At 49.7% G+C, this 27,365-nt stretch overlaps 7 protein-coding genes and 1 non-coding gene across 8 annotated transcripts; 5 read left to right on the top strand and 3 right to left on the bottom strand.

The window, feature by feature from the left end:
* Positions 1-1,790: 1,790 nt before the first annotated feature.
* Positions 1,791-3,779, top strand: ADE12 (Adenylosuccinate synthase; the record flags this gene model as incomplete). Its single annotated transcript, XM_065756751.1, has 9 exons — positions 1,791-1,828; positions 2,136-2,165; positions 2,229-2,265; positions 2,317-2,329; positions 2,393-2,434; positions 2,498-2,928; positions 2,984-3,080; positions 3,131-3,192; positions 3,246-3,779. The coding sequence occupies 9 exons, from the start codon at positions 1,791-1,793 to the stop codon at positions 3,777-3,779; spliced, it is 1,284 nt and encodes a 427-aa protein (XP_065614518.1).
* Positions 3,780-4,434: 655 nt separating this feature from the next.
* Positions 4,435-4,517, top strand: N0V96_003134. The gene has a single exon. It is a non-coding gene; the product is annotated as a tRNA-Arg (tRNA).
* Positions 4,518-4,777: 260 nt separating this feature from the next.
* Positions 4,778-6,489, bottom strand: N0V96_003133 (uncharacterized protein; the record flags this gene model as incomplete). The annotated part of the gene is made up of 2 exons (XM_065756750.1): positions 4,778-6,241; positions 6,481-6,489. The coding sequence occupies 2 exons, from the start codon at positions 6,487-6,489 to the stop codon at positions 4,778-4,780; spliced, it is 1,473 nt and encodes a 490-aa protein (XP_065614517.1).
* A 530-nt stretch (positions 6,490-7,019) lies between these two features.
* Positions 7,020-8,724, bottom strand: N0V96_003132 (uncharacterized protein; the record flags this gene model as incomplete). Its single annotated transcript, XM_053189707.1, has 2 exons — positions 7,020-8,428; positions 8,493-8,724. The coding sequence occupies 2 exons, from the start codon at positions 8,722-8,724 to the stop codon at positions 7,020-7,022; spliced, it is 1,641 nt and encodes a 546-aa protein (XP_053052630.1).
* A 1,891-nt stretch (positions 8,725-10,615) lies between these two features.
* N0V96_003131 (uncharacterized protein) lies at positions 10,616-12,292 on the top strand (the record flags this gene model as incomplete). Its single annotated transcript, XM_065756749.1, has 2 exons — positions 10,616-10,776; positions 10,975-12,292. 2 exons carry the CDS (start codon positions 10,616-10,618, stop codon positions 12,290-12,292), a joined length of 1,479 nt encoding a protein of 492 aa, XP_065614516.1.
* Positions 12,293-17,256: 4,964 nt separating this feature from the next.
* Positions 17,257-17,770, top strand: N0V96_003130 (uncharacterized protein; the record flags this gene model as incomplete). The annotated part of the gene is made up of 2 exons (XM_065756748.1): positions 17,257-17,421; positions 17,528-17,770. The coding sequence occupies 2 exons, from the start codon at positions 17,257-17,259 to the stop codon at positions 17,768-17,770; spliced, it is 408 nt and encodes a 135-aa protein (XP_065614515.1).
* A 2,431-nt stretch (positions 17,771-20,201) lies between these two features.
* N0V96_003129 (uncharacterized protein) lies at positions 20,202-20,641 on the bottom strand (the record flags this gene model as incomplete). Its single annotated transcript, XM_065756747.1, has 3 exons — positions 20,202-20,324; positions 20,385-20,412; positions 20,472-20,641. The coding sequence occupies 3 exons, from the start codon at positions 20,639-20,641 to the stop codon at positions 20,202-20,204; spliced, it is 321 nt and encodes a 106-aa protein (XP_065614514.1).
* Positions 20,642-25,510: 4,869 nt separating this feature from the next.
* Positions 25,511-26,057, top strand: N0V96_003128 (uncharacterized protein; the record flags this gene model as incomplete). Its single annotated transcript, XM_053189710.2, has 2 exons — positions 25,511-25,572; positions 25,643-26,057. 2 exons carry the CDS (start codon positions 25,511-25,513, stop codon positions 26,055-26,057), a joined length of 477 nt encoding a protein of 158 aa, XP_053052633.1.
* Between the last annotated feature and the right edge of the window lie 1,308 nt (positions 26,058-27,365).

The raw sequence follows: 27,365 nt of genomic DNA, 5'->3' as shown, positions 1-27,365 counted from the left end.
ACTCCATCGTCAGCGTTATTAGAATAGGGCGTTCGTGTTGAGTGATCCGATGGTGCATTCGAAGCCAGGGTCGGTTAGATGGTCCGGCCAACTTGACAAGGGGTTGCACTGCTACGCATAGCAGCCATGCCAGATCAGGATGCTCGGTTAGAGCTCTCTCGCTTCATTTGGGTCGCGTCTAGGGTCTTTTTGACGGCGAGGTGGAGAGGAGAACGCTAGTTCGGCCGTTGGTGACAATTATCATTGGTTGGAGGGGAGTGAAGAGATTGATAAAGGCTGCAGGAGAGGCGTGGGGTAGGGGACGAGGAAAGTTATCTGATCCATCAGATAAGATTGGATGGCGTCGGCGTTCTCGGTAGGCCTAGGCAAGTTTTCAGCTGTGGCCCTGGTGTGCTCCAATTACACCAGGCTGGTCCCAGTCCCTCATGGGTTCCCCTGCCTTTGCTCGGTAAGTGTTCCGACGAGTGAGCGCTTTTCAATCTTGTTGGTCATGAGTTGTGATGTTGGTCCATGGTATCCATAGGTATGGAACTTTTGCTCAGCCCGAGGATGAGCCCGGAACGGCATGTGAAGGGCCTTCACTGTGGTCTTTGGTGTATATTTTCAATCCTTACAACCTGATGAGGACTGCCTGGAGATTGTACTCTGAATCATTAAGTGTGACATTAACGCATAATAAATCATTGCCTGACTCTTGTCTACCCGTAGTAATAGACAGGCTCTATTGTATTGCCACAAAAATTTGAGTGATTGGGTTTCGGACAGGTTGAACTTCTCGTGCCTGGGAGAAATACAGCTACTTCGGCCTTCGGCGATGAAAACATGCCACGAAAGCGGAGAATGAGCAGGGGTTGCGATGTGCGCCGGGTTCATGAGCTTGATGCGATTAGGTCCAGTAGGCTCGGCCGATTTGCTCTAATTCGGACGACAGCACGTGGATGGTGGATGAAGGAAGCGCAAGGTGTTGAGAACAAGCACAAACTTGGGACTGCTAATAACGAGAGTAGGACTCTTGGTTATTAAGTTGCGCCTCCGCGAGAGGTATACGCCTGTGCTGGCTGTTCTCTTGTCGAAGTCTCTGATCCATGGTCAATTGAAGTTGCTCCAAGCAGTTGGGAAAGAGTCCTTGCTCAATGAGAACAGATCTTTAGCTAGCTGGGTTCAGCAAGCAACAGACACGCAGGAAAGGGGACTAATTGAGAATTCATTCTGACCTAAGGTGTGGCCAGGGGAGAGCAATGTGGCTGGGAACGGTTGGGAATTTGTGGCTGTGGTTCTGTGGCTGATTCATCGTCAGCCACATGGATGACGGAGTATCGTCCGGCCTTGCCTGATTCTTCCACTCCGGACGGTTCCGTCCCGTTGAGCCGGCGACTGGTGCACCATTGCCGCGGTACGTACTCACCGAGTCCCGACGAACGGCCGATAACGCAATCGTTTTGGAGCGCACAGCACAGCGGGCAGCAGCAATTGACCAAATGGAAGGTACACCGTCATGACCTTGCCCTACGCCTGCGGGAAAGAGTCATCGCAGCGAGGAAAGCAGCAGAGAAGTGGGCCCGCCGTCACGTTGGCCCGCAGACCTGGAACCCCGCCAAAGCAAAACCTGCCCCTCCATGGCCGATTTTTAAACCCCGCGTCTTCCCCTTCTGATTGTTTTTGTGAAGTTATCGCAGACCGACGTTGCGATCGCAGCAACCCATACTTTGGACAATTCGCTAAAACAAGTTGCTTGTTGCTATACACACATTCTCTCATTCTCTCGCACATTTCAATCCATACCGGACGCCATGGCTACGATTGATATCGTTCTCGGCGCCCAGTGGGGGTAAGCTGTCAACATTCTCGCGGCCCAAATTTGCTCTACCTTTTGCTCTACACATCCATGCGTCTTCTCACCTCACAATCTCCCGCCTCTCTCTTTTGTCTGCCTTGTGCTCTTGCGGATTGATCATTTTTTTCAACCTCCGGCCAGCAGAGTGATCTATGATAGAGAGGGACCTCAAGGGTGTACACGTATCGATCGTGTATGCGTATGCTCTCGATGGATCGCGACACATCGACAAACATTCACCTCTGCTGCGCCATTGAAGACCTGCCGCGGAATCACGAACTAACATATCACGCTCAAATAGTGACGAGGGTAAGGGAAAGCTGGTCGACGTGTAAGCTATCCCCAATGCCCTCAATTCCGCCCCCGGGCCCCTCTTCTGACATCCACGATATAGCCTCGGACAAGACGCGCAGATTTGCGCCAGAGCTCAGGTTGGGTTTTTGGTACCTTTTGGATAATAAATGGCATGCTGATGGCCCTAGGGCGGACACAATGGTAGAAGTCACTCCAACTCCCGAAGCCATCGCGACGTGTAAAATCTAACCCGACCTCCAACAGCCGGTCACACCGTCATCGTCGATGGCGTCAGCTACGACTTCCGTATGTCTTTATCCCATCGCAACGCTCCTTTGGCCCCCTTATGCTGATGTTTACCACCCACAGACCTTCTTCCCTCTGGTCTCCTGCACCAAAAGTGCATCAGCCTCATCGGATCCGGCGCCGTCGTCCACGTCCCGACCTTCTTCAAGGAAATGGCCGATCTCGAGGCCAAAGGCCTGAAGAACATCCGCGAGCGCCTCCTGGTGTCCGACCGTTGCCACATCATCACCGACTGCCACATTCAGGTTGACGGATTGGAGGAGCAGGAGCTGGGCGGCAACAGCATCGGCACCACCAAGCGCGGTATCGGCCCAACCTACAGCACCATGGCTGCTCGCAACGGCATCACCATCAGCGAGATGTTCGATGAGGAGCTCTTTGAGCACAAGCTTCGCCAGCTCGCTCAGGGCTTCAAGAAGCGCTTCGGCGATCTCCTTGTCTACGATGTTGAGGACGAGATCAAGCGCTTTAAGCAGTACAGAGAGGACCTTCGCGTAAGTTTCTTTGCGACGATGAAATGCCGTACCTATGACTAACATGCCCCCGTAGACCTTTGTTGTCGACGCTGTTCCCATCATCGCCGACGCCCAGAGGAACGGCAACAAGATCCTCGTTGAGGGTGCCCAGGCTGTCATGCTTGACTTGAGTACGTGAACACTATGGCAGGATTATGGATCGCCTTGCTGATCTTGATAGACTTCGGTACTTACCCCTACGTCACATCATCAAACACTGGCCTCGGCGGTGTCTTCACTGGTGTAAGTTCAGATGATCCTCCCATAAACAGACTCATGCCCTGACACATCACTAGCTCGGCCTCAACCCTAGAAAAATCAACAACGTCGTCGGTGTCGTCAAGTCCTACACCACCCGTGTCGGCGGCGGCGGATTCCCCACGGAATTGCTGAACGAGACGGGCGAGAAGCTCCAAAAGATTGGCCACGAAATCGGTGTCTCCACTGGCCGCTCCCGCCGCTGCGGCTGGCTCGACCTGGTCGTCATCAAGTACTCGCACGACCTGAACCACTACACGGCTCTCAACCTCACCAAGCTCGACATCCTCGATACCTTCCCCACCATCAAGGTCGCCGTCGGCTACAAGAACAAGCACACTGGCGAGGAGTTCCCCTCCTTCCCTGCCAACATCAGGGCTCTTGACGACGCCGAGGTCGTCTACGAGGAGCTCGAGGGCTGGAACACGCCCACGACAGGCGCCAAGACGTACTACGACCTACCCAAGCAGGCTCGCGCGTATGTTGAGTTCATTGAGAAGTTTGTGGGTGTCAAGGTTGTCTGGATCGGCACTGGCCCCAAGAGAGAGGACCTTATTTTCCGTGGATACTAGATCCGGTCATCTCTGTGCTTTAAGAGGAAAATGGGCCCAGAGGAGTGGTTACAACACAAAAGATCACAAGAGATGAGACCTTGAGTCTCTATGGAATTATCGATAGAACTTCCATTTGCACCTGAAAACAATAGATCGCACACAAGACCACAATCATTCAGACTTGCGCTTACGATGAGTTTTTGTCACTCTTACACTACTCCATCTGATACATACTTTGGCAGCTGGATCTAAAGCACCGGCTGATATTCCGTCACACTCCAGCAAAGGAGGCAATGGATTGGGACAGTGACTCACGCTATACCGAACCACTCTTTGACCAAACCCCAATGCCATCATCGCAATCCCTTCCCAGCGGGGCCGAAGAAATTCGGGAACCAACGCCAATTACACGGTTCCCCCCGACATCGGGAGGGGCTGAGGCATTTAGCCTGCCCCTCGGCCCCCCTACTATTCCGCCGAACAAAGCAGCTAGCAAATTTTTTCACTTTTACTCCAAATTGAGAGGTCGTCATTGGCCCGCTGCAACAACATCACAGACCCTCAATCTGCCAAGTCAAAACCGTCAAGCACCCGCCCATTTCGCAACGAAACTTGAAGCCCAAACTCGACGCTACTCGACACAGACGAGCATCAAAGATGTTCTGAATTGTCTGGCCGGTTGGCCCAATGGCAAGGCGTCTGACTACGATATACCGTGGAATCAGGAGATTGTGGGTTCGATCCCCATGCTGGTCAAAATCTTTTGCTGGGTTACCTTTTGGTTGTGTCGTTATAATAGGACCTGTTCCCGACGCTTGACCGCGTGTTGCCCCGTCCTTTCTTTGAGTCCTTACCATGTTATTGCCCTGTTTAGTTTACCCCGAACTATTCACCTTCATCTCTACCAGACAAATTTTCGACATGGCTATAGCATATCTCCAGGTACCTTGGGTACCTAGGTCATGAATTGCTTGTATCTTGAGCCACGAGTTTATTGCTTGATACGTCATTGCCAACTACGTACTGAATCCATCGTCTTCCACTGCAAAGCGAGAGAACTTCACTGGTACATATTCAGTCTTCTCAACTGAAGTCTGAGCGAAGATGCCCAGGATAGGACCCGTGAAGTCCCGGGCATCAAGGTCTTTGACCGCAACCACCCCGAGCTCTTCCCATTTGCAACTACCAAGGCTGAGACTTTTGTTGTCAAAAAGAGCGCCATCTTCGTCATGCAGTGCAGCATAGAACTTCCACTCAGTCTTCGAGGCTTGGATTTTGAAAGTGATCGTTTGTGTCTTGTTCTCCAGTGGAAGAGTCTTTGGGAAGACCTTATCAAGACCAATCGCAGAGTTGAAGGCGTGGCAGACGACGGCTTCAGCGGCGGAGTCGTATGCGATAGAGACGTGGCGGACGCTGTCTCTATACATCGCCAAACCTACTCGAAGCCCGTTTGCTGACTTCATATTGTCGTCAAGTTCGAGAGAAGCAACGGCGCAACTCGCCAAAGATCTCTGTCTTGTTCCGAGGAAAGTGCAGGTCCCAGTAGAACTTGAGAATCCAGTGCGACTTGGCAAAAGCGTAATTCTGCGCTCATCATCCTTAGAGAGCCGGTACTTGGAAAAGTCGGGATCTCTGATGAAGACGTTCGCAACACCGGCGGGTGGTTTCCAAGCTTGTACATCCAAGCTCGACGCAACCTCCGCAGACTCCTCCCTCTCAAACTCCATTCTGGGCTGGAGTATCCGTGGCCATCCCCCCTCAGGCCACTCAACAGGCGTAAGGAAACTCTCACGCCCCAAAGCAGCACATCCATCACCATCCCTCCTGACGCCGAGCACCGCGGCCCACCATGCTCCTCTCGCATCCTTGAACAGCTCGCCGTGGCCTATGTTCTGGATGTACTCGTCCTTGCCATCGGCAGTCATGATCGGGTTCCCCTTGAAACTTTCATACGGTCCCCATATCTCTCTTGATCTCGCGATGGAAAGCATATGGTGCTCAAAGGTCCCGCCTTCGGCTACTAGGAGGTAGTACCACCCATCGACTTTATACACGTGCGGTCCCTCGGTGTCGTACCTCGCATGCCCACCCCAAATCTCTCGTTGCTCGGAGAGTTGCTTCCCGGTGAGAATATCAATTTCAACCTGTTTGATCGTACAACTCGGCTGCTTTGAGCGGTCCATGACGAAGCAGCCTTGGAAGTATACACGATCGTCATCATCGAAGAAAAGGCTTGGATCGATGCCGTGAAAGTTTACTGGGATGGGGTCACTCCATTCTCCGCCCCAAATGTCAATGGTATGAATGATGAAGTTTTCTAGGTCAGAGGATCCGTTTGAGGAGCCGCAGTTGGTGCAGACGATGTAGAATCTCCCGCGGTGGTGACGGATTGTGGCTGCGAAGAGGCCGCCTGTTGCGATCATTGTGTGGCCGGTGTCTAGGGTGAAGAAGTTTGTGCCTGCGTTGGCGAGGGTGAGTTGCTCTGGGCGGTTGATTGCATTACCTGACGCAGTCGGGTTAGCTGGGAGTTACTCTTTTCGATGTGGTGATATAATATCTTACCGATATGCTTCCAATTCTGCAAGTCACGGGAGGCGTATATAGGCAGGCCCGGGAAGATGTGAAAGGATGAGGTGACGAGGTAGAAGATCCCATCGACCATGACGACCGAGGGGTCTGGCGCAAACCCTGGAATGATGGGGTTCTGAAATTTTTGCACGTTTTCCATTTTCAGCTATTATGCGCATTGCAGATGGCTTCGATAGTCTTTTGACTGCTTCTGATCACATCTCGTGGGTGCTCGTCACTTATAAGGCCACCGAGCAGGACGGTGCGTTGTCTCAGTCCCCCCGCACCGGAACCCGGAGCTCGTCCCTTTGAGAGAGACCCACTCGTGCAATTCACCGCGGAGAATTAGGCAGGCATGTTGGGGCAATCCTCCGGCTGATGAAGGTCTACAGAAGCTTGCCGATCTAGAGCTTATCTAGTCCTTGCAGGATCTCTTCGAAATGCTACTGTGGGAATTTGTTCTTTGGTGACGAAACCACCTTACTTTTAGCCAGAACACTCCAGCATAGCAACTCATGAAGGCAACCTCGCTGACAGGCAGTTATAAGAGTCTCCAATAACATACTCAGTCTGTAATCAAGAAGGTTCAATTTGCGGAATAGTAAATGTGAACTTCAAATTTGTTCATTATGATTAATTCTTATAACCAAGAGACTTGAAAGTAATTATCTCCTTGTCTTGTCTCGTCTCCTATGCCATGACGCGGTAGACCTGGTACTCATCACCGACGCTCACCGGTAGAACATTGAACGTAGCATAAGAGTCGATCCCTTCCGGCTCAAGCGTCACAAACGCGTGTGCGGCATTCTTCTGCCTGGTACTGACCCAGAACCCGCCGGCCGGGATCCGAACCTCCTTGACCACGGTCTCCGTCGTCACCGTAGTACGAGCAATTCCCTCGTACTTTGTTCGCGCCACTTCGGCACTCGTGATATTGAATGCCTCAACTTCGCCTTGGAAGTCAGACTGCAACGTCTGCACTTCAAGACCGGTGATACGCAGACGCTCAGCAACATCAGCCCATGCGCGCGAAAAGACGTAAGCCTCCGGCCTCGAGCGGGTGAGGTTCGCCACCACGGGCGTGGTGTTAAGGAACTGGACGGGGACATCTACGAGTTCTCCCGTCGTCGCTTCGATGAATTGCCACGTGATGTTGGTCGGGCGAGCAGATTCCGTTACAATTATACCGTCGGTGCTGGCGATGAACTTTGCGCGCGCGTTTTCTACTGTCGAGTATACTTCTTCGGCCCTATCGGCGGCTGTCTGGACGATTGTCTCGACCATCGTCAGTCCTGTTGCGACGCGGCGCTGCCAGTGCTGGTCTGCTAGCCCGATGCCTCGCGTCTCGGTGAGGAACATGATGGCCTGGGTCAACGCGACGGCGCTGTCTCCGATCTTGGCGTCGCCGGTAGTTTCTTCGAGAACAAGATCGTCTGTTCCCGAGGGACCGACGATGTAAGGACCCCATCGCAGGCCACGTCTCTCCATGGCCGCAGCGATGTTGTTTGCGAAGACGGCTTCAGAGATGTTTCGGATATCGGGATGGATGTTGGCGTTCTTCATGGCCGAGAACTGGCCGTCTTGGGCATCCACCCACTGCTCTTTGGCTCCAAATGGTGTAGTAGGGCTGTACTCATGGCAATCTACACCGACATGAGGCGCAAAGCTCACCATCAGCTGCTTGATATCCCGGGTCTGTTGGCGTGCAAGCTTCGTGTGGTCGCGGTTGGGATCGAAGCTGGTGGCAAAGTAACGCTGGAAGTATGCTACACCATCCGGGTTGTATCGGGGCAACATCATGATGTCCACTTTCTCGAGGATTGAGGCCGCCCAGGTGGCATTGGCGTCGAATCTGCCGAGAAGGGCGAGCAAGGCCTGGTCGCCGGCTGGTTCGTTTCCATGGACGCCGCCCTGCATCCAGATCCGCACCTTTGCGGGCGCACTGGTGTTGCCGTAGGTGTTCTGGCTGGTATCCGTCGGGACGCCTTTTGAGGTTGAGAGGTAGACGTAAGGAATCGAGCGGCCTTCCTCCGACTTGAAGTCTGGGCTGTGGTAGGTCATCCACTCATTGCGCGCGGCGAGAGTTTGGAGGAAGTAGTCTGGCGATTGTAGGTCGTCAGAAGTGGGCAGCAGAGTCAAGCTTCTCAGTTCAATTCAACTCACCGAGCGTTGACTGGTCCGTCGGGCCGCTCGTGCCATTAGCAAAGGTGGCCGGGACACTGTCCGGGTTGGTGAAACTGGGCGAGCCCAGCTCAACGTCCTCGACTTCTGGGAAGTTCGCCGCTACCGCTTCGGTATCCGGGATCACCTCGACCTGGTTGCTAGCATAGGTGAGCTGAGCCGCAGCAAGGCCTACGTGAAGCAGGGCGAAAGCCGCAATCTCTGGGACGTGCATTGTCAAGCACGGAGTTGGCTCCGGAGTTTCAGCAGTTTTCTGAGGTTGGAAGGCGCAAGACGATCAGGAGCATCGGCGGGCAGCACAGAGTGCGACCATGTCTGCTATTCTATTTATCCTTACCGGGGCACTTCGGCCTCCAGCCGACATCGATAGTGTCGCCAAGGCCTCATTTACCCTGCTCCAATGCCAGAGACGTCATGATGTTTCCTCTGGCGGTACGATGATCACTGTACTTGTCCCCAAACTATGCGGAAATAGGAATGTGGTTATCTTAAGTGTGGAGGAGGCCCCTCAAAGTGTGGGGTGGAAAAGTCTTGGAACAACCTCCGGAGCTTCCAGCGATGTCGCTCGCCAAGAGGTGTTATCTTGCCAAGACCCCAAAGGCCCAGGCCGCCGGGCCAAAGAGCAATTGGGTAATCGAACTTTCATGTTACCTAGCCTCTTTACTCATCGATTTACTTTCGTGGACTACTCACTCTCGGCCCTTTTATCAGCGAAGTCTTGGTATTCGACTCGCAACTTTCACACCGGAAACACCATATATAATATCGATGTCGGAAGGCTGGCATTAACTTGAGAATTATGAGACAGTGGCTTCGAAGAATTGGAGTCCATTGCCAATGCTCAAGGTCGGTACCAATCTAACTTCATTGTGGTCTGGTGCAAAATATGATAGTACCATTCCTTCACGGAGCTTTCGGTAAGATCATGAAAGCGTATATCAAGTTTCAATACTTCTTCTGAACGCGCAAATTTGATGGCCTCCAGGCCTTTGCGCTGGCAATACAATTTCGGGAAATCTACCCTCTCTAATCAACAACCACGAAGCAATATTGGATAATTTGAAGTCCCACGACACTAGCCTGATAGAAGTCGACATGAAGCCTCCTTGCTTCAAAGCCCGCTTAGCGTGGCAGCTGAGAATAAGAACAACAGCAAATAGTGTGCTGACAAAAATGATCATCATATCTGATCTTTTGAATTGGTTGCAGGTAGGTAGCAGATGCAGTCAAACAAGGCAAGATACGTGTAGGTAGTGGCTAATATAAAGGGGAAGTCAAAAGAGATAGCATCTGCCAAATGCCGTGGGACGACGAAAGATGAAATGTATTTTAGTGAGATGAAGGCCCTCTTTTTCTGGCAACATCTTATATGACAGGCGGGGTTTTGATGATTGGTAAAATGTACAAGACATGTCCCTCTCATGGTTTATCACAGGCATAGCGTGGATTATTGTTCAAGCAATTGACGGCGTCGGTACTGCGGCGTGTTTGGAATCGACACGAGGCTGGGCATAGAAGAATGTAGTATTCCACATAGTTGAGCTTTACAAGCATAGAAATCCAGGCTTCCAAGACATCTCGAGCGCCATTGGGTCAACAAGATTTTGACAGCTGGCTGGCTCAGTAACTCGGGTTGCATCTTCCAGAACACTTTTGTCTCGAGAATCGACGAATCATAAAGGAGTGGCGTTTTGCATCGCCTCCCTTATCAGACAGTCCATTTCAGGCAAGTGGTCTCTTCTGAGGGCGCCAGGTTGCCAATGTTTGCCTATCTGTGCCGCCAACTGTGCCGTGCAGTAAGCTGCATGTATGTTATGAACAGGTGGTAGGACAGGATGGATGGCTGTCACCTGCCAACCAGCCGTCATTCAATGATGTGAGTGTTTAACTTGGCTGCCTCTTGCTGACCAGCGTACCTCCCTTACCTCGTTCTCCAAATATCCTTCATCCCCGGAGCCTTGCTAGCTCCCCTCTTGCAACAATCTCTCACCAACCTGTCATGCTGACCTCGTTGTCGCCATGCCTGTCCCGTCGCACGGCTTTCTTACCGCATGTTTCTGCTAAAGTTTCCGAATTTGGTTCCTCTCAACTGATTCGAGGTAGAAATGGCGACTTACGATGCGTTTCGTCGCGATATCTACAAACAACTACGCGAGAAGTTGATGAAAGGCGACAGCAACAGCGAACAATTTGCTACCACAGGTACCGCGAAAGAGGTACTCACCCCAAGACATCTGGAAGAATTCTTCGAGGCCCTTCTTACTGGGTGTACGGAGAAGCCAATTTTCGGGATCGACAAACATGAATTTTCCAAGCTGGTGCAACACAGGCACCTCCACGACTTCCTTGCAGTTCTGTTGTTCGCGATGTGCCCTATAGATGCCGCGCAGTCTTTCATTACGAAGCTTGTTTGTGGGGCTATCTGGACTGAATATATGAGCACCAGTAATAATTCTCGGCGAAGCCTTCTACCAGCAGATCGAACCTTACTCAAGAAGGTTTTTGGCTCTGATGAGACGACTGTGGATCTGTTCTACAAAAACCAAGCATGTTTCTCTACAGTCGTCATTCGTAATGGACCTAAAGAGATTGGAACCGTTGTGAAGAGTCTTGACACTTGCCGACTTCCATGGCTTGAGGAGGAGCACTTGGGATCTGGGTCCTACGGAGATGTTTACAAGGTTGTGGTAGCAAAAGGCCATTTCGTGGTCAAGGGATACGCAAATCCTGAACCAGAAGCGTTGGCACGCAAAGACTACAAGGTTAAGTCTGCCATCAACTTCAGGGAGGAGGCTGAGACTATGCGAAAGATCCTCCAAAGTACATCAAAGCACGACAACATTCTGGAGAGCATTGGCACCCTCGAAATCGGGAGTAATCCATTGAGGTTTAGTCTCTTCATGGAGCTAGCAATCGACAACCTGGAGAACTATTTGATGGTCAAGGATCACGAGCCGAAATTGGATGCCGATGCCAGAATACGAAGCCTCAAGTCCGCATGGGGTCTCGCCGACGGGCTCCATTTTCTTCATACGCAAATGAAGACGCCCGATATGCAAAAGATGGTGTGTTACCATATGGACTTAAAGCCTAGCAACATTCTGATCTTCAAGGATACTCGCCAAGGAAGTCACGAAGAAGATTTGATTTGGAAAGTAAGCGACTTTGGGATGTCCAGAGTCAAGATGCCCCACAACTCGACTTCACCAAATGTTGGAGAACGGGATATCGATTTCAATACGATGTTCAACAAAAACACTCATTCCGATACAATGTCTGGGACCCAAGGCCGTGTTGGTATTGGTACATATCTTCCCAGTGAGGCTCTTTCGCCTGAAAGAAGTATGAATCAAAAGAGCGACGTTTGGTCGCTTGGATGCATCATCAGTGTCTTGTTCACGCATCTAGAGGAGGGCGCAGAAGGGATCAAGCAATACCACGAGTCTCGGCGCAGAGAGAATGGGAATACAGAGGAGTTCTTCAAGGAAACTTACTTGGGATATAAGGTCAGCTCAGCAGTAAAGCAATGTCACAGAAAGCTTATCGCCAAAGCCAACTCCCGCAATCCTTTGGAGAAGGATCCAGTGAGCTTCATGCTTGGTTTCCTGGAGAATAGAGTGTTTCAGCTGGATCAGAGGGACCGATGCGATGCCAAAACTGTAGCAGACCGTTTAAAGGAGACGGTTGAGAGGTACAAGGGAACAGCGGTTCCGGAGAAATCTGCCGAGCAGCTCAAGTCGAAACGGCATTTGTTGAAGAAGTTCACATCACTGTCAGAGTGAGTTCTTGCCATCAACTATATGATCTGATTGGTACGTTGCTAATTTTGGAAGGATGGTGAAAGGAAGCAAGAGCCAAGATGGTGTTCAGCATTGGAGCTTGGGGATTCGAACACCTGTCAGCCTCAAGGGCTGTGATACGTCGCTAGATGGCTCCATAATCTATTGGAGCGACTCTTGGCTCTTTCTTTTCACATCAGCCTCTACTGTGGATGTGAAAAAGAGTGTTCTACAGCCAATCGGAAAGTACAAACTTGAGGACGGTAATGGATTTTGGACGGCTGCCAAGATATCGAGGCGTTATGTAGTTGCGACTACGACGGGTGGTGATTCGTCGAAGGTCAGTAATTACTTCTTCATGATGCGAGATTTAATTTGGCTTACCCTAGCTTACTTGCATTGTTTAGTGTTTCATCTTCCGAATACAGGGCGGTCAAGCTGCGACTCCCAGTTTCGAAGAAACCCCTAGCATCATTCGTCTTTCAAACCCGGTACAGAAGCTCGATCTCGTTGAGAATAGTAATATAGTCTTCTGGGTCTCGGAAGATGAACATGACAATAGTCGTAGCATACTGTTCAGAGCTCGCGTCAGCCAACCATTACTATTGAGTTCAGAGACGAGGTTGGTCAACTAGTCATGGTTGTCGATCACAACACAATGGTTAACAACTTTTCTCACAGACCGGTATCCCAGCATGAAGACGCATTTCTCATGGATGAATACAGGTTTCTTCTCAAATGGCCTGTTTCTGAAGTCATTCATTTGTGTATGAAAACCCCATCAGAAGGATACCTTGTTATCCGCCCGAAAAACCAAAGTCACACAGTATCCGTCAAGAGCGTTTCACTGGCCCAACTTGGACCGGGGAATGTTGATCAGCCTAGATTTGGGAGCTTTACCTTCACCCCAGAGGTCAGTGATGATCGACTGACTGGTGAATGCTATAATCTTTTCACTGACCACGTAGATACATGTAGGGACCCAGTGGTCATACTTCGAGTCTGTTCACGACAAGTGCCCACTTCCACAACAAGCCTGGCGTGGTCGTTGTTGCCCACGAGAAGCAGATGTTCGAGATTGGATTCTCTGGACACAGAGATACCGCCAGGGATCCCGTACTGAACATCATTGACAGGTATAGACTGCTCAGAATTGTTGTCGACAGAACAGATGAGACTTTCATAGCCCTGGGTCGGCAGTCGGCAGACCATAGGATATCGCTACTACGTATTACGCGGACAGGTTTACACGGCCAACCATCCGTCCATAAGATAGTAGAGCTTGGTGGCCTTTCGGATTCTGACGAAGCCATGTTGAAAGTGGTCGATAAAGAAGAAACCGGGAAGAAAGTTGTGCTTGTTACAGCTCTAGTCTCCCTTGACAGGAGCGCTGTATATAAGATCTTGTTGCCGCGTTGATGCGTACGTGTGCGAATAAGACCCTACTACAAAACTCTCAGTTGCTATACGGATATACTATCTTACACATCACAACTAACATGTTCCATTTTCTCCTCGCGTACACCTTGATTTCGACCTAGATACCGCGTGTGATGCCTCCACAATGTATGCAATAATTTGGTCATCTCAATAATTCGTGCATGCATATTCCCACCGAGGAGCAAGCGATAAACTATGAATGTAACCACTGTCAAGATGCATGAGCTCAGGATGAAGATCCATATCATCGAGCTTCCAACAATTCGACCTGTGTCTGTGTCTAGGTCGAAGAAGTTCATCCCAAAAAACGTCTGTTCACCGCACGTCAACGAGATTCATGGAGTACTGGGGCTTTCTTCAGTTTTTTTCACTTACGGCGATGAAAGAAGGCGGCAAGTATAACAATGTGAGAGTAGTGATAAATACGGCCGACCTGTTGAGTGACAGCATGCTACTATTTTGAGCTCTGGACTCCAGTTGTTCGCGGAACGATAACGCATTTGCCAAAAGTTGTGCAGTCGTTCTGGAACGTTGATGTAGATACGCCGCTGTTCTGTGGTTGGCAGCGCACACGCGCTGGCTGTGCCGGAATCGACGCTTCGATATCTGAATTTGTTTCTCGCAAGCCGTGCTCAGATCTTTCAGATCAGCACAGAAGGTAACGAGGCAATCAAGAACGTCCTGCGACGCAGTGAGAATAATCGAAGTCTGCAGGAATCGATTCTCGAGATCGGCAAGGTCGGTCAAATGGCTGTATTGCGATTCAGTAAGCTCTTCAATGAACGTATGAGCTGCAGTGTCTGCCTGACAATGAATCAATCACAACGTTCTTCCGTAGCTTGGGTCCTCAGCTCTTGACTCACCATCGGAAGAAACTCGCGTTCCAGGCTCGCATTGTACAATCTCCAGTTTGGCAAGCAGATCTCTTGGAACATCATGTGCAGCCACAATGGGTTGTTTTCAATGGTTTGATAACAGTGGAGAAGATTATGCTCTGCCTGCTTCTTCACTTTTGCATCGGGGGATGGGTTCAAGAGGACGTAGGTATTTTGGGATGTCGTGGCATCAAACTTGTGATAAATGCCTGTTTGTCGCACCACCCAGTCATTTCTCATTGGTTTCAACTCCGGGTATCGCATGGTGTACGCTATTTCTAGGGTGAGTTAGGGTTGAGCTTTCTTCTGAACAACCATGAGGGTATCTTACCGGTCAATGAACCATCTGTACACTCTGTCAACGGGATGCAGAACGTCTCTTCGATATCTCGAACTCGCCGATAGAAACTGGTCGTCAAATCATAAAGTGAACTGCCCAGTTCGCATGCTTCGGCCAAGGACTCTAGCATAGAAGCTGTGATCTCAAGGGGATCCCATGAGTGTCCCTGGCAAATTGATCTGAGAGTCATTAGTATCAAGGCAGCAAAAATGCCAGAGATAAATTGTGCATACATGTAACGATCCCTGAAATTGTCGCTCTCCGGGTTGCTGAAGTACTCTTGAATCTCTTTTGCATTTGAGAACCGCCGGTGCGTTAACTCAGAATCTGCTGTACCAGAATCCAAGTTTGATCTCAACACATCAATGAGTATCACTGGTTCCGTGACCTCATCCACATAGCACTGTGGAACTAGAATCATCCTAAATGATGTGAACAGGTGAAGGTCACGAAGTGTCACAGTGGGAAAGTCGTAAGTGAAGCTTTGAAGTCAAATCGAAGAATGGGAGAGTATATATTTGTTCACATCATTAAGGCAATGCACCTGTGTCACCAGACTGGACGTTGACTACTACCCCTCTTTTGACATCCTATCGGAAGGCTAAGCATAGGGAGAATCTGCCTCGAGAGCCCACCGCCGCCACCGGTGTCTCCGCCTCAGATCTTCGACAGATTCGGTTTTACTATCCCTAATCCAAGTCAACAGTAAGCTTAGCGTCTCCTCGTTATCTTGCTAAGGTACATTTATCAAAAGTCAGCTACTGCATTTGAATTTTCTCGAAATTGGCAGCGGTCTGGCAATTTAGTACCTCAGCTCCCACTATCAGGCTTCAGTCAGCAGTATCCGTACAGATAAGTCTCAAACGTTATGAACGGCTTACGTCAGTAAGTTCTCTTGAAGCTGAGTAGCACCACTTGTCGCCCCGATGCTTTGAACATGTAAATGTAAATTCGTGCGATAAGTGAGATTGCCAAGGTGGCCTACTTGTATTTGATAATCATTCTGCAAGGGGAAAATCTCTTCAAGGAGTCTTCTGAGATCGTCTTCTTTTATGTATCGATTCGGAGCAAACCAAAGTTGCGCCATCGCTCAATCAACAGAGAATACCCGCAACAGCCTGGTGCCTCGTGAGTCTCAGGCAATAGGGAGTTCACTGGCTTTTGTTGCTTGAAATATTGAGAGGTAATAGTTGACAAGGTCGCTAAAGGCGCACGGAAAACATCGATACATATTCACCTGCCTCTTCAGGGATGTGGAGTTCTAGGCGTGGTCCATAGAGGAGATACGGAGAATACGATGAGGTTATTGGTTGCCTTGAAACCCATCCAACGCTTGCTCCAGCACCAAGGTACGCGCCCTTCGTATCGCGGGCGGTAGAAGAGGACTCACTGCCTGCCACGTCGTAGAGATAGCACGTTGTTCTGGGCCAAATGCCCCGGCATTAGTCTGCAACCGCTCCAATCCAATGGGGTCTTCAGCCGTTCAAGGGACTGTTCAGCTTGAATTGATTTCTCGGCCTTGTTTGGCAGCCTGATTGTGTCTCCCAAACGCACTGTGGCTTCTCGGTTCCATGTACCTACCTCAGGTACTCTTTACGATGCGGACCGTTCGCCTTCGTGTTGCCTGCAGGAGCCGGATTCCGCGCCCATCTGGTATACGTAATCCCTGTTTCCGTACGGGGTATCAAGGTAATTTGAGTTCTTGGGCTTTGAGAGAGACCGCTTCGTAACACACAAAAGTTACACAATGAATGGTTCGCCCAAATGGGCGGCAAGTTCGGTGAACGATGTAGGCGAGTGGTTCCACTGAGACAATCACATTCGCAAGCTGCCTTATGTATCCGGTCAGAAAAGTGCAAGAAAAAGCAATATGTAGCCTATCCTAGGGCAGAAGCCTATCCAACCCCCTTGGCATATTGCTGTCTTGCATTTCAAAGCAGGGCTTGTGGCTGAGGTGCCAACACGCCTGGTAGGCAAACACGGCAAACCAGGTAAGGCAAGCAGCCAGCCTTTTTCAGTAGTTATGAGCCAAGGCTCCAGGCAGGCACTTCCTCTTGTCTTAACATCTATGGACACGTGCCAGTGCGTCTCGTGCCGACACATGTTTGCTTGGAAACCTCAGCCCGAATCTTCACTCCGAAGCTGACAGGTGCTGGTGTTTTAATTCGAATGGCTTCTTTGGATACAAAAATCTACCGTTCTATGTTCTGAACTGGCCACCTCACAGGGAGCTCAGGACCAATCCACAGCCCAAAGCCTCTCTGCTTCCTAGCTACCCATCTTTGTCCATATCCACCAGGCAGTGCGAAGCCATGCGGCCCCCTTCGCCCCCAGACTCAGCCAGAGCCGCAGGGACCCCGACAGACGGCAGCGTCTCCCCATTGCCTACAGCGGAGGACCCTGCAAATAGTGCTCTCGTTGAAGCGACCGAAGAAGACGACGTGCATATCACGGTGAAGTCAGAGCCGGCCAAGACCGTAAGACGAGAATTGCACGGCATACAACTATTCGTATGATTTTCAAAGCCCTTCCAACCCTCTATTCAAATTATTTAGTATGAAACCCTAACTGATGTTTGAGTAGATGATCACGATCAACGGAACACTCGGCACTGGCTTATATGGCAGGACAGGTCAGATTCTCGAGCTCGGAGGCCCAGTCGCGGTTATCTTGTCCTTTTTCCTCGTCGGGTCACTAGCATGGGCAGTCATGCAGTGCATTACTGAGCTACTATGCATCTGGCCTATCCCAGGTGCGCTATCAGTCTATGTTGCTGAGTTCGTGGACAACGAACTCGGCATAGCTGTTGGCGTCGCCTACTGGTGAGCATCCGCGGGCGTTGGATGACCGAGCTGCGCGATTCCCAATTTAACTGCTTAACAGGTTCACATACTCTGTTGGGTTTGCCGCTCTGATTGCATCTTCAGCCTCATACATCAACTTTTGGTCAGCCAACATTAAGGGCTTTCTCATAGGCGTTGTCTACGTGACCGTTCCTATCATGCTAGTTTGCTTCAACACTTTAGACATCAAGGTAGAGTACTGTCGCCCCAGCCAAGATCTCTGCACTTGGACTATCAGTACGATTGCTGACCAGATTATTCCCAGAAATATGGCATGTTGGAAGTCATCACAGGAGGTATCAAGATAACTTTTCTGTTCATAATCATCGTCATATCGATTGCCATTCATGCGAAAAGTAAGTAAAGCCGATCTAAGTCACACGCATTATAACCCTGCATGTTCCTTTCCCATCGTAGGGTTGAGAACATTTGAGCTTACAATCAGTAGCTGGGATACCATCGGAAGCCAAGAAAGGTACGCAAGTCAATTGTATTTCGGCACAAAACTAAAGAACGTTGAAAGGTTGGGAAACACCTCAAGCTCATGATGAGCTGGCAGCGAACGACTGGGGTACAGCCTTGATGTACGTCAATCCACTATGATATCGATACTTTCAAATCGTGTTGTGCTGATATTAGCCAGGATGTCAACTTCGATCGCAGCTTTTGCTTACGTCGGAGTCGAGATTGTCGCAGCTTCTGCCCTAGAAGCACATTGGTCCAAGCCCGGTCGTCAACGCCTGCGAGACAAAGGCGAGCTGCAGCGTAGACCCTCCCATCATGAAGACGTTCAGAACTCCATTGCCAACACCCTCAAATTCACCGCAGTTTGGGTGACCGTGCTGATCACGGTAGCGTACGTTGTCAGTGGATTACTAGTCACTTTAGGTTTTGAGCGGGACAACTGCGAGTTAAGCAGATTGAGCTGGGTTCACAACACATGCAAAGATCAAGATTCAGGCCAAAATCAAGAGAGAAAATCTTCATCTCCGTTCGTCTTGATGGCTCAAAGGTCAGGCATCTATGGACTCGATCACGCGGTCAATGCTGCTTTAGTTTTCACAGCCATCACTTGCGCAAACACCAACCTCTATGTGGCTTCAAGGACTCTGTTCGGGATCACGAGCAGTCTTGATGGTGGATACGATCAGCGAATGATAGTAAGATGCTTAGCTTGGCTAGGCCAGACGAACAAAAGCAAAGTTCCGATGCGCGCCATGATCGTGTCTGCACTGGCATTCTGCTGGGTGCCTTTTTTGCAAGAAGGCGGTGGGTTTAACACAGATACTACAATTGGCAAGGTGTGTGCCAACACCATATTAAATCATCTTGGCACAACTAATGTCTCGCTTGCTCATCTAGTTCATCGAAATTCTGGCTCAGATGGGATCCGTTGGCGTTGCTATCGTTTGGGCTTGTCAATCCTTCGCCTACATTCGATATTACCGATGGTAAGCAGCGCCTCAACGCGATGGACGCCCAATTTCTCACGTTGTACAGCATTCAAAGACACCAGAAGGCTCTACGAGCTCGTCAAATACCTCTTGTTCAGCGGTGGAACAAAGGATCAGAAGATGATTATCCCTATCGCAGTCACGGCCAGCCGCTCCTAGGCTATGTTGCATTTGCTGGCTGCATAGTCATCTTAGGCGTGTCCAACGGGGCTGCCTTGTGGACAAAGTTCCACTGGTTCCCATTCCTATCATCTTACTTAATTGTGCGGCATTTCCATTACGCTTCCATCAAATCCACCCTGTAGTTTGCTTCCTAATAATTCTCTCTAGGTCATCGTCTTCATACTCCTCTGGGTAGCACTGAAGTTATTCAGAAACGCAAGATGGAAGCTAGCGGATCTCTCCAGTGAAGACAAGGCTATCAAAGTGATTGAGAATCTACATCAGCTTCGGGCCAGAACTCTGTGAAGTGTTGTGATGGACATGCCTCGAAGAACCTAGTAATAGGGCACCGAATATGCATTGGATGGGGCGGGTGTGTAGTCAAAAGTGCGAACATATCTTTACGGATGCCTCTCCCAATAGTTGGGATTGGAAGCTGTAAAACAACTTGGCGCAACGGCGGTGACGCTTATTACCCGAGATCAAAGCAGGATAGAGGCTGTAAAAGGAACGGCTGGCTTGTATGGTTTGTTGAAAAGAGCGAAGTCTGGGTATAATCCTAGAATACGTGTCGTTTTAGAAGTTTAGTACATGTAAGATTCTCTGGAAGGATTGTTCTCTGTCAAGACATGCGACACCATCGCTCCACACGTTGGTGGTCGGTTCAGCCAGGACTCTCAAATAGACTGATACAGTAATCAAGTTAGTTTCTTACTACGAATTCTCAGCTCCTCTATTTTACATTCATATTCAACTCCAGTCCGCTTCCCGATTGCTTCAAAGCACGCCCAGCTTATGTTATGACTTCTGATACGTGTGACGTGGTCCAAGAGAGCTCAAAATTCTCAGCTCCCGAGGTGCAATATAAAATGGTTCCGTAGCGTCAAAGTAGTCATTATAGTAGTCTTTCGTCATTTGGTGCTGCAAAGCCATCGCGCCGGTCAGTCAAAGCACCAGATACGGGAGGCGACTTCATCTAACCTTCATTATCCAGTCTACTGGCTCTGACCTGGAAAGAATATTAGAAGATGTTCTTCGGTCCCGTTTGTTAGTGTAAGCTAAGCGTACCATTTCTCAATCCACGTAATCGTTCCTGGAGAGTCATGAACTTGATACATCTCGAAATACATCAGCTCGGACTCTTTCTTCATCTTTTCAATTGTCGGCTCCGCAGCCCGCAGGAATCTCGAGACGTCCTGCGGCGCAACGTGAACAGTGACATGAAAGACCGTTGACATGGTCGCTGTATCCTGCTTGATTGCCGAAGAACGATGGTAGTCAGACGAAAGCTTGATGCGCTGATGTCAAAGCTGCGAAGCTCTGATCCCGGGGAGCTCGGCCTTTAAGTAGTCCGCAATAACAGTCGCCCCGACGATCCAAGACCATGTCCGACGGTAGCTCAGAGGATGAAACGTCTGATGTCTGACCAGTCATAGTGATAGCTTGATGAGTACGCAACGGCTCGTTATGCATTGCCCAATTCGAACCTAGCTTGTGATGTCATCCCGGATGGCTGATTCTAAGTATGCTTCTGTGGGGGCAATCTTTATTCCGTCCTCTTTTCGACCGTCCAATGGCTTCTGTTACAGCTACAATTGATCTTCTCCTTGGAATGGCCTGCATAATAATAAAATTTCACCGTAAGTACGGCGAGAAAACATGATCATGTCCTTCTTTCAAATTCACACAAGAGCCGGGGATGTCGGCGCTGGTGCAACTATGCCCTTGATTAGTTGAATGGGTGCCTTCTGATGAATTGCATTATTTAAACCATTACAGAAGTACAATCAATTACCAACTTATAAGCAAAACCTTTCACAAAAAAAAAAAAAGAAAGAAAGAAAGAAATCTAGAGAGAAGAAACACCTTTGAGTGCTCCAAAAGAACTGCTCGGATTACCTCAATTAAGTATGCATGACACCATCGACTCTGAGATACCGGGTGAGGCCATGAGATGCGTGACCCGAGCTTCTTCGCTTCGTTTATCTATCAGTGAAAGACAAAAAAAAGCACAGGATCACGGAATACATACTCAAAAGCCCAAGAAATCATCTGACTGCCTGTTTGTATAGGATTATCGGGGTGGGCTGCGTCAGAGCAAGCGTAACAATCAATAGCATGCTACTTAGGAAGACAGGATGGATTCATGAAACAACACACTGTTGAAGACTCGTACAATCAGCCCGACCCGAAGAAACGGTGTTTGCTCTTTATTATCCAGTCAAAGTTATAGGAGGCTGAGTACACTTTCAGCCCATCGTAAACATACTTTGTGCCGCCTATGGATGCTCATCCTCAACGTAACCTGGCTGGCCACCCATGACAATCAAAATTCTCGGCACTCTTTATTCTCCAAGATAACTTCTAAACAGAAACTTGTCAGTAACAACGTCACTCGAGAAACTTACCATCCACCACCGACCGACCCAGTGTTTCCCTCTCTACGTCGCTCTGAGCTTGCTGGTCAACTGCACCTATCATTCATCACACTCACTGCAGATCATCTCATTTCAATTGTGGGGTACGTCACATTTAATCCGGATTTCGTTGCGGGCCAGGACTTATCAACATTAGGTCAAGATGATGCCAATCTCCTTCATAATGGTCATTCTTGGTGGAATCACGTTGTCCGTGGCCACTGCCGTTCCAAAGACTGCCCCAACAAGGCGAGAGCAAGATATTTTCCCTTGCAATTGTATCTTTGTTGTCAACAAATGGAATCCTGTTCATGCAGATCGCATTGCAAGCTACGATTGCTGTTATCTTGCGGGAGGTCGATGGAACAGCACTACATGTCCCCTGAATTATCGAAACCCGCGAGAATTAAGAGATTTCTCGAAATGCTGCGAAAAGAATGGGGGTCTTGGATGTATCTAGAAATCGGGGCAGCACCTGCGGCCCAGCCGATCTACGGCCCGATGAGACTTTCAATCTGACAGCGAGGCCCTTTTCTCGTACATCGCGAACAGTCAAGATCCCGCGCCCGATGATCTGCCCTCTGATGGCGAGTAGCTAGCCTTTTCTCTGCTATCATCACTGAGTTTCTGTCGAGTCTGTCGCACTTCAGCGAGCCACGCAAATATGAACACTGCGGCGCCCAGCAACAGCATTACACAAGCAGCGACCAAAGTCCAAGTCGAAGCCCCGCATTTCATTGAGATATCGTGGAAAGCTCGTAAGTTCGTAGCTAACCGCAAATTTGTACTCTTCGGCACCTCTTTTCTTATTTTCTCGAACAGTGAGAAGATACAGCCAAGCGCTGATACGGCAAATATGAATGATAAAGCCGTAAGGATCGCACTGACCAAGGTTGTGAGACGATTGCGCTTGACAACGCTGGCAAGTGCCGAAAGAAGACCCAGCCCAGCTGTAGCAGTGGCAACGGCAGGCAATGGGAATCCTAGTGTCAAATCGCGCATGCTTCTGCTTTCTATCGAAGAGGGAACCCCGATGATCATAGGGCGGATAATGGCGGCTGGATCATAGCTCGCCGAGTCTCCGACTCTAAGACATCCCTGTGGATATCTTGACCTAAAAAGAAGATGGCCAGTTAGTACTGCGCTCTTCTCTCAAATAGTTCGTACAAAACTTATCTTACTGAACTATTGTCACGCTCGTAACTTACCATGTTGCAGCCGTTGCCTGACACCAACCCCAAAGCCTGAAGTCAAGAACAATGGATGGTCCGGTTGACCCACGTGCTTCTCGCCTGATCGCCTTCAATATAAAGATTGACAAACTCGTGTTGGGGACAGATATGCAAGTGGCAAGGAGAAGCCCAAATGAAGCAATGAGCGATGCCGCACCGACGGCTGCAAATAGCCGTGAGGACGGCATTGTGTCTGATGTTGGCGAGTTGGTATCAGTTATAGAAGTTAAAACCGCTTGAAAAATTGTGTATCATTCAGAATAAACGATTGATCATTTAAGAATACAAGGATTGGGAAATTATTTGAGGGTTCCGGGACACTACTAATATGCGAAGCTGATCTCGAGATCAGCAAACCATATTTACACTTCCCGCCCGGGCCTAACTACGTTCGGAATTTCACCTGAGCAGAATCGACGACGTTGTCTCATTCTAGAAGAACTTTACTCTAAAATCTGACTGCCAAGTTGGATATTCGGCTGTGTTTGAGTCTCTGATGTCAACAGCCGCTGGGCGCGACCTACTGTCCAATCGTTGAAGGACTAGAGACAGCCCGGAATCGATCGCTGCAACTAGCAACGATCTAACATAGCAAAACCATAGGCGCTAGCCTTCATCAGAGCCTTTTTGATCCGCAAAGGATCTGAATGTCGGATCCTCCAAGGTGATCTTGTAGCTTTATGTCATTGTCCTTCTCACCGTTCTGGTGCATTCGGGATTAGTATTCTGGGCTCTGCCATGCGGGCAAGGAGCCGCAACATGTATGCCCAGAGTCTGAAATCATCGTCTACCTTTTTCTTGAGTACATACATGCTTTTTCAAGTATCTTCACCTGTCATTACGTTCAAGTCATCTACTTTCCACCGTCCTTTTTCCTCGCAGAGTATCATCATCTCACAATCCTGCAGCAATAGCTCTCTCACAAAGAGATGGTCTTGAGGCTGAGCATGTCAGACAAAAGGCCAAGTAGTGCTGATTTTCAAGATGTGGTAAACGTGTCTGAACTCCATGCAAGGTCTACTCGAAGGTGGAATTGGCGCCAACATGCAAGGTCGTTGCGTGATATTTGATGAAGTTAGCTAGCTCCGAGGTGTATTGTTGCGCTCGAAACTAAGGAGTTGATCCATAAGACGTTACTAAACGCCAGCCTAACCCCGACATTCAGGGCTTGGGTTCACATCCGGCGACGTCTCCCATTATTGGGTGTGGTGGGCCTGGGAACGTTGACTGCACGCAATTATCACGTGCTTTGAGTGCGAGTAGGTCTTATATGGAGTTGAGGATTTGCCGCACGGGTATATCTGATCTGGGGAAGACCAGAAGGACTGGACTCTCTTGAAAATATTGCCATCGTTCACTTATGTGTTCGTTGGTGTTCTCAGCCGAGTTGTTCTTCATGCCGTAACACCTGTATGCACAGTGCACCCCCCTCCAATTTGTGTGACCCCTCACGGAGTAGGCGAAGAATTAACGTTCTCGTGACAGATCCTCAGGGGCACCTTGCTAAACTTAGCAGGTCGCCTTCCGGTTCATCCGTTCCACCGAGGCCTAGCTAGCTTTCGGGGCTCATAACCTTCTTGGGCCACCTTTGTGCTTCTTCTCCGGAGTGGTCCGGTTCAGCAATAATTAATCAGGACTTCAACTTTTCCTCGAAATAAGAATGCAACTAAAGCAGTACCCCGCACGACGTCCCCCACAATCGCCCGGTGACAGTTCCATTACGCCAAGTTGCCAAGCTAGGCCAAGCCAAATCTCCAGCTCTTTGGTTCGATTTCCCCAACTTCTCCCTATTAATCCGTTCTTCAAGGTTAACACAGCCTTCAAAGGCCAAGAAGGAATGAACTTTGGACGAAACGAAGCGTTTCTTGCGTCGTTTTCCCTTCGTGAAATTTCGGAACAACATTTTCAAGCCGCGCGCCACCCCTTTCGTCGCCATCATCTCGGCGAAAAGGCCCTTTCCATCAATTTGCGAGTCAGTCCCGCTGCTCGCTTAACACCCATGGCGATAGCGAAGGAAGGTGCTTTCAGCGCTTCCACAGCTTCTGGACCTTTTTGGTCGAGGGGCCACCCCAGGGAATTCCCGTAAGTTTGATTGCTTGGCACGCGATCCACTTCCAAATCCATGGCATGAAGACTGCGTGCCTGAGCAGGTTGATTAAAGTTGCTTGGAGACCCTTGCTTCAAGCCTCCGAAGAAACGGCTTTTTAAGATGTCGTGACCTATCACGTAACCGCTTGAAGCACACCCTTTCGGGCCATACCCGCGCGGATGGACGTGCAGAGACGGACATGTTTGGTTTTGGGCGAGTCCTTAAAGCGGTAGACGGACGGCGTTCCTTCCGATGGCAGTTGATCACTTAAAGGACTCTTGTCCTTCGTTCTCTTAAACAAATACCGAGACCATTTGAGCTAGTTCGGTTTGATCGTCCTTGAAGAAAATACCTTATTCACGCGTCAAAATGCAGCCTACAGAAATTCTCGCCATCCTGGCTGGAACATACCAGCTTCTCAACACCTCGGCGTAAGTTGACGTCGAATGTGCTGTTTCAATCTACAGGATTGATCAAAAATCTAACACTTGACTTGTGCAGCACACGTGATGGAGTCGCTGTGCCAGACCGAACATATGGTTCCAACCCCGTTGGCATCCTCTCCTATAGCAAATCCGGCTTCATGTCCGCAACGATCACATCGACAGACCCCGAAGACCGGCCCGCGAACTTAACATTTCCCTTCGAAGATTCACAATCAGACGCCGACTGGGCCCTTGTCGGCAAGCACAGCATCGGCTATGCCGGGCCGCTCAGAATCAGCGACGCATTCCCCGCAAACGCAACCTTCGGCCAAGTCATCCACGGACCCTTGACCGTCGCCAACGTCCCATCTATGGCCGGAGGCAGCCAAGCGCGCAACTACACTCTCTATGAGGATGGAACGATTCTACGCATCTCCTCGCAACGAGACGGCGGCAATCGCGGAGAGCTCTGGTGGAAGAGGCTGGACTAGGGGCAGGTGCCGGCAACCTGGCCCATGGCGATAATCCGGAGGAGCCAGTGCTTCATGAGATACCCATCTTATCATTTCCATTAATGAGCTTCTAGGATATCAAACTTTACAATGTCTCACTGCTTGATACCTCGACCTGCCTCCTGTCTCTGAAACATTTTCCAAAAACATTTTCAAGTCGTATGTTGCTGCCAGCAATTTGTGACTGATCATTTGCCTCCCCCCGGACTTTACTAGACACTTCCTAGGTTACGGTCGAATGGAGAGCGGCAAAATCCAAGTTAATATGTGCATGCACTCCCTGAGGTCCAATAACGCTATTCTGACAACAACTCGCTGGTTCCAAGTTGATGCGTCTGGATAAGATGGATGTAACGTGGTGATGAGCCAAAAGAAAGAAATGTGTCCGGTAGTAATACTCCCCAGGCTTCTCTGCACTCCATGATTTCCGGCCCTTCACTGAGATGCGCGAATATAAATAGGCTCCTTCGCTTTCCTTCCACCAATCAGCGTCCTTTGCGGTGAGTTTCGCTTCACGTAACTTACCGTAGTTATCATGCGATTCGCCTGCTTGAGCCTGCATTGCATAAGAAGATTCGCTACTTTGATTGGATTTACAGCCGCCTGCAACATCCACGGGAACGTGCCGGGGGCTGTCGGCGTGCGTGGTCATTGCCAAGATCTTCCAGCTGATGGCCTAACCTATCGCTCAAATCATGCAGCCTCTTGTGTTGGGATCTTGAATTTTCTCATCTTCATCATCCGTACGAAAGCGGGGTCGCTGGGAATCTCAAGACGAGAAGCATTCCTTCGCTGCTAAGTCGCTCTCATCATGGCCGAATTAGCGGCACTTGGCATTGCAGCCAACATTGTCCAATTCCTAGAGCTTGGGCTCAAAGTATCCATCTCCATCATCAGTACATATCGCAGTATCACCGACGAAGGTTCGTTACCACGACTAGTCGAACTAGACATTGCAGCTAGCAAATGCGTGGGCAGGCCCGCATCAACTTGTCATCGCTAGCCACTTCTTTTGGGGTATCAGAAATGGCCTTCAAAGTTCCCAAGAAGGTCTTCTCAGAGCGCTGCTATTCCAAATCATGGTGAAATGCCCGGAACTCATACCCGACGTCTTCCCGGAGAGGTACGCCAGTTCGACGCTTACACTCGATTCTTGGACGATTGAGGAGCTACTCGATGCTTTTGGGCGTCTAAGGGGTGCCCCGTTATGTACAAAGCGCATCCTGATTTTCATAGATGGGCTTGATGAGTACAACGGAAATCACAAAGATTTACTCAAGTTTCTCG

Source organism: Colletotrichum fioriniae, assembly GCF_027942845.1.
Source record: "Colletotrichum fioriniae strain IMI 355084 chromosome Unknown scaffold_3, whole genome shotgun sequence".
NCBI classification, from domain to species: domain Eukaryota; kingdom Fungi; phylum Ascomycota; class Sordariomycetes; order Glomerellales; family Glomerellaceae; genus Colletotrichum; species Colletotrichum fioriniae.
The sequence above is the reverse complement of the archived record's forward strand: the minus strand, read 5'-3'. Positions and strand labels throughout refer to the sequence as shown.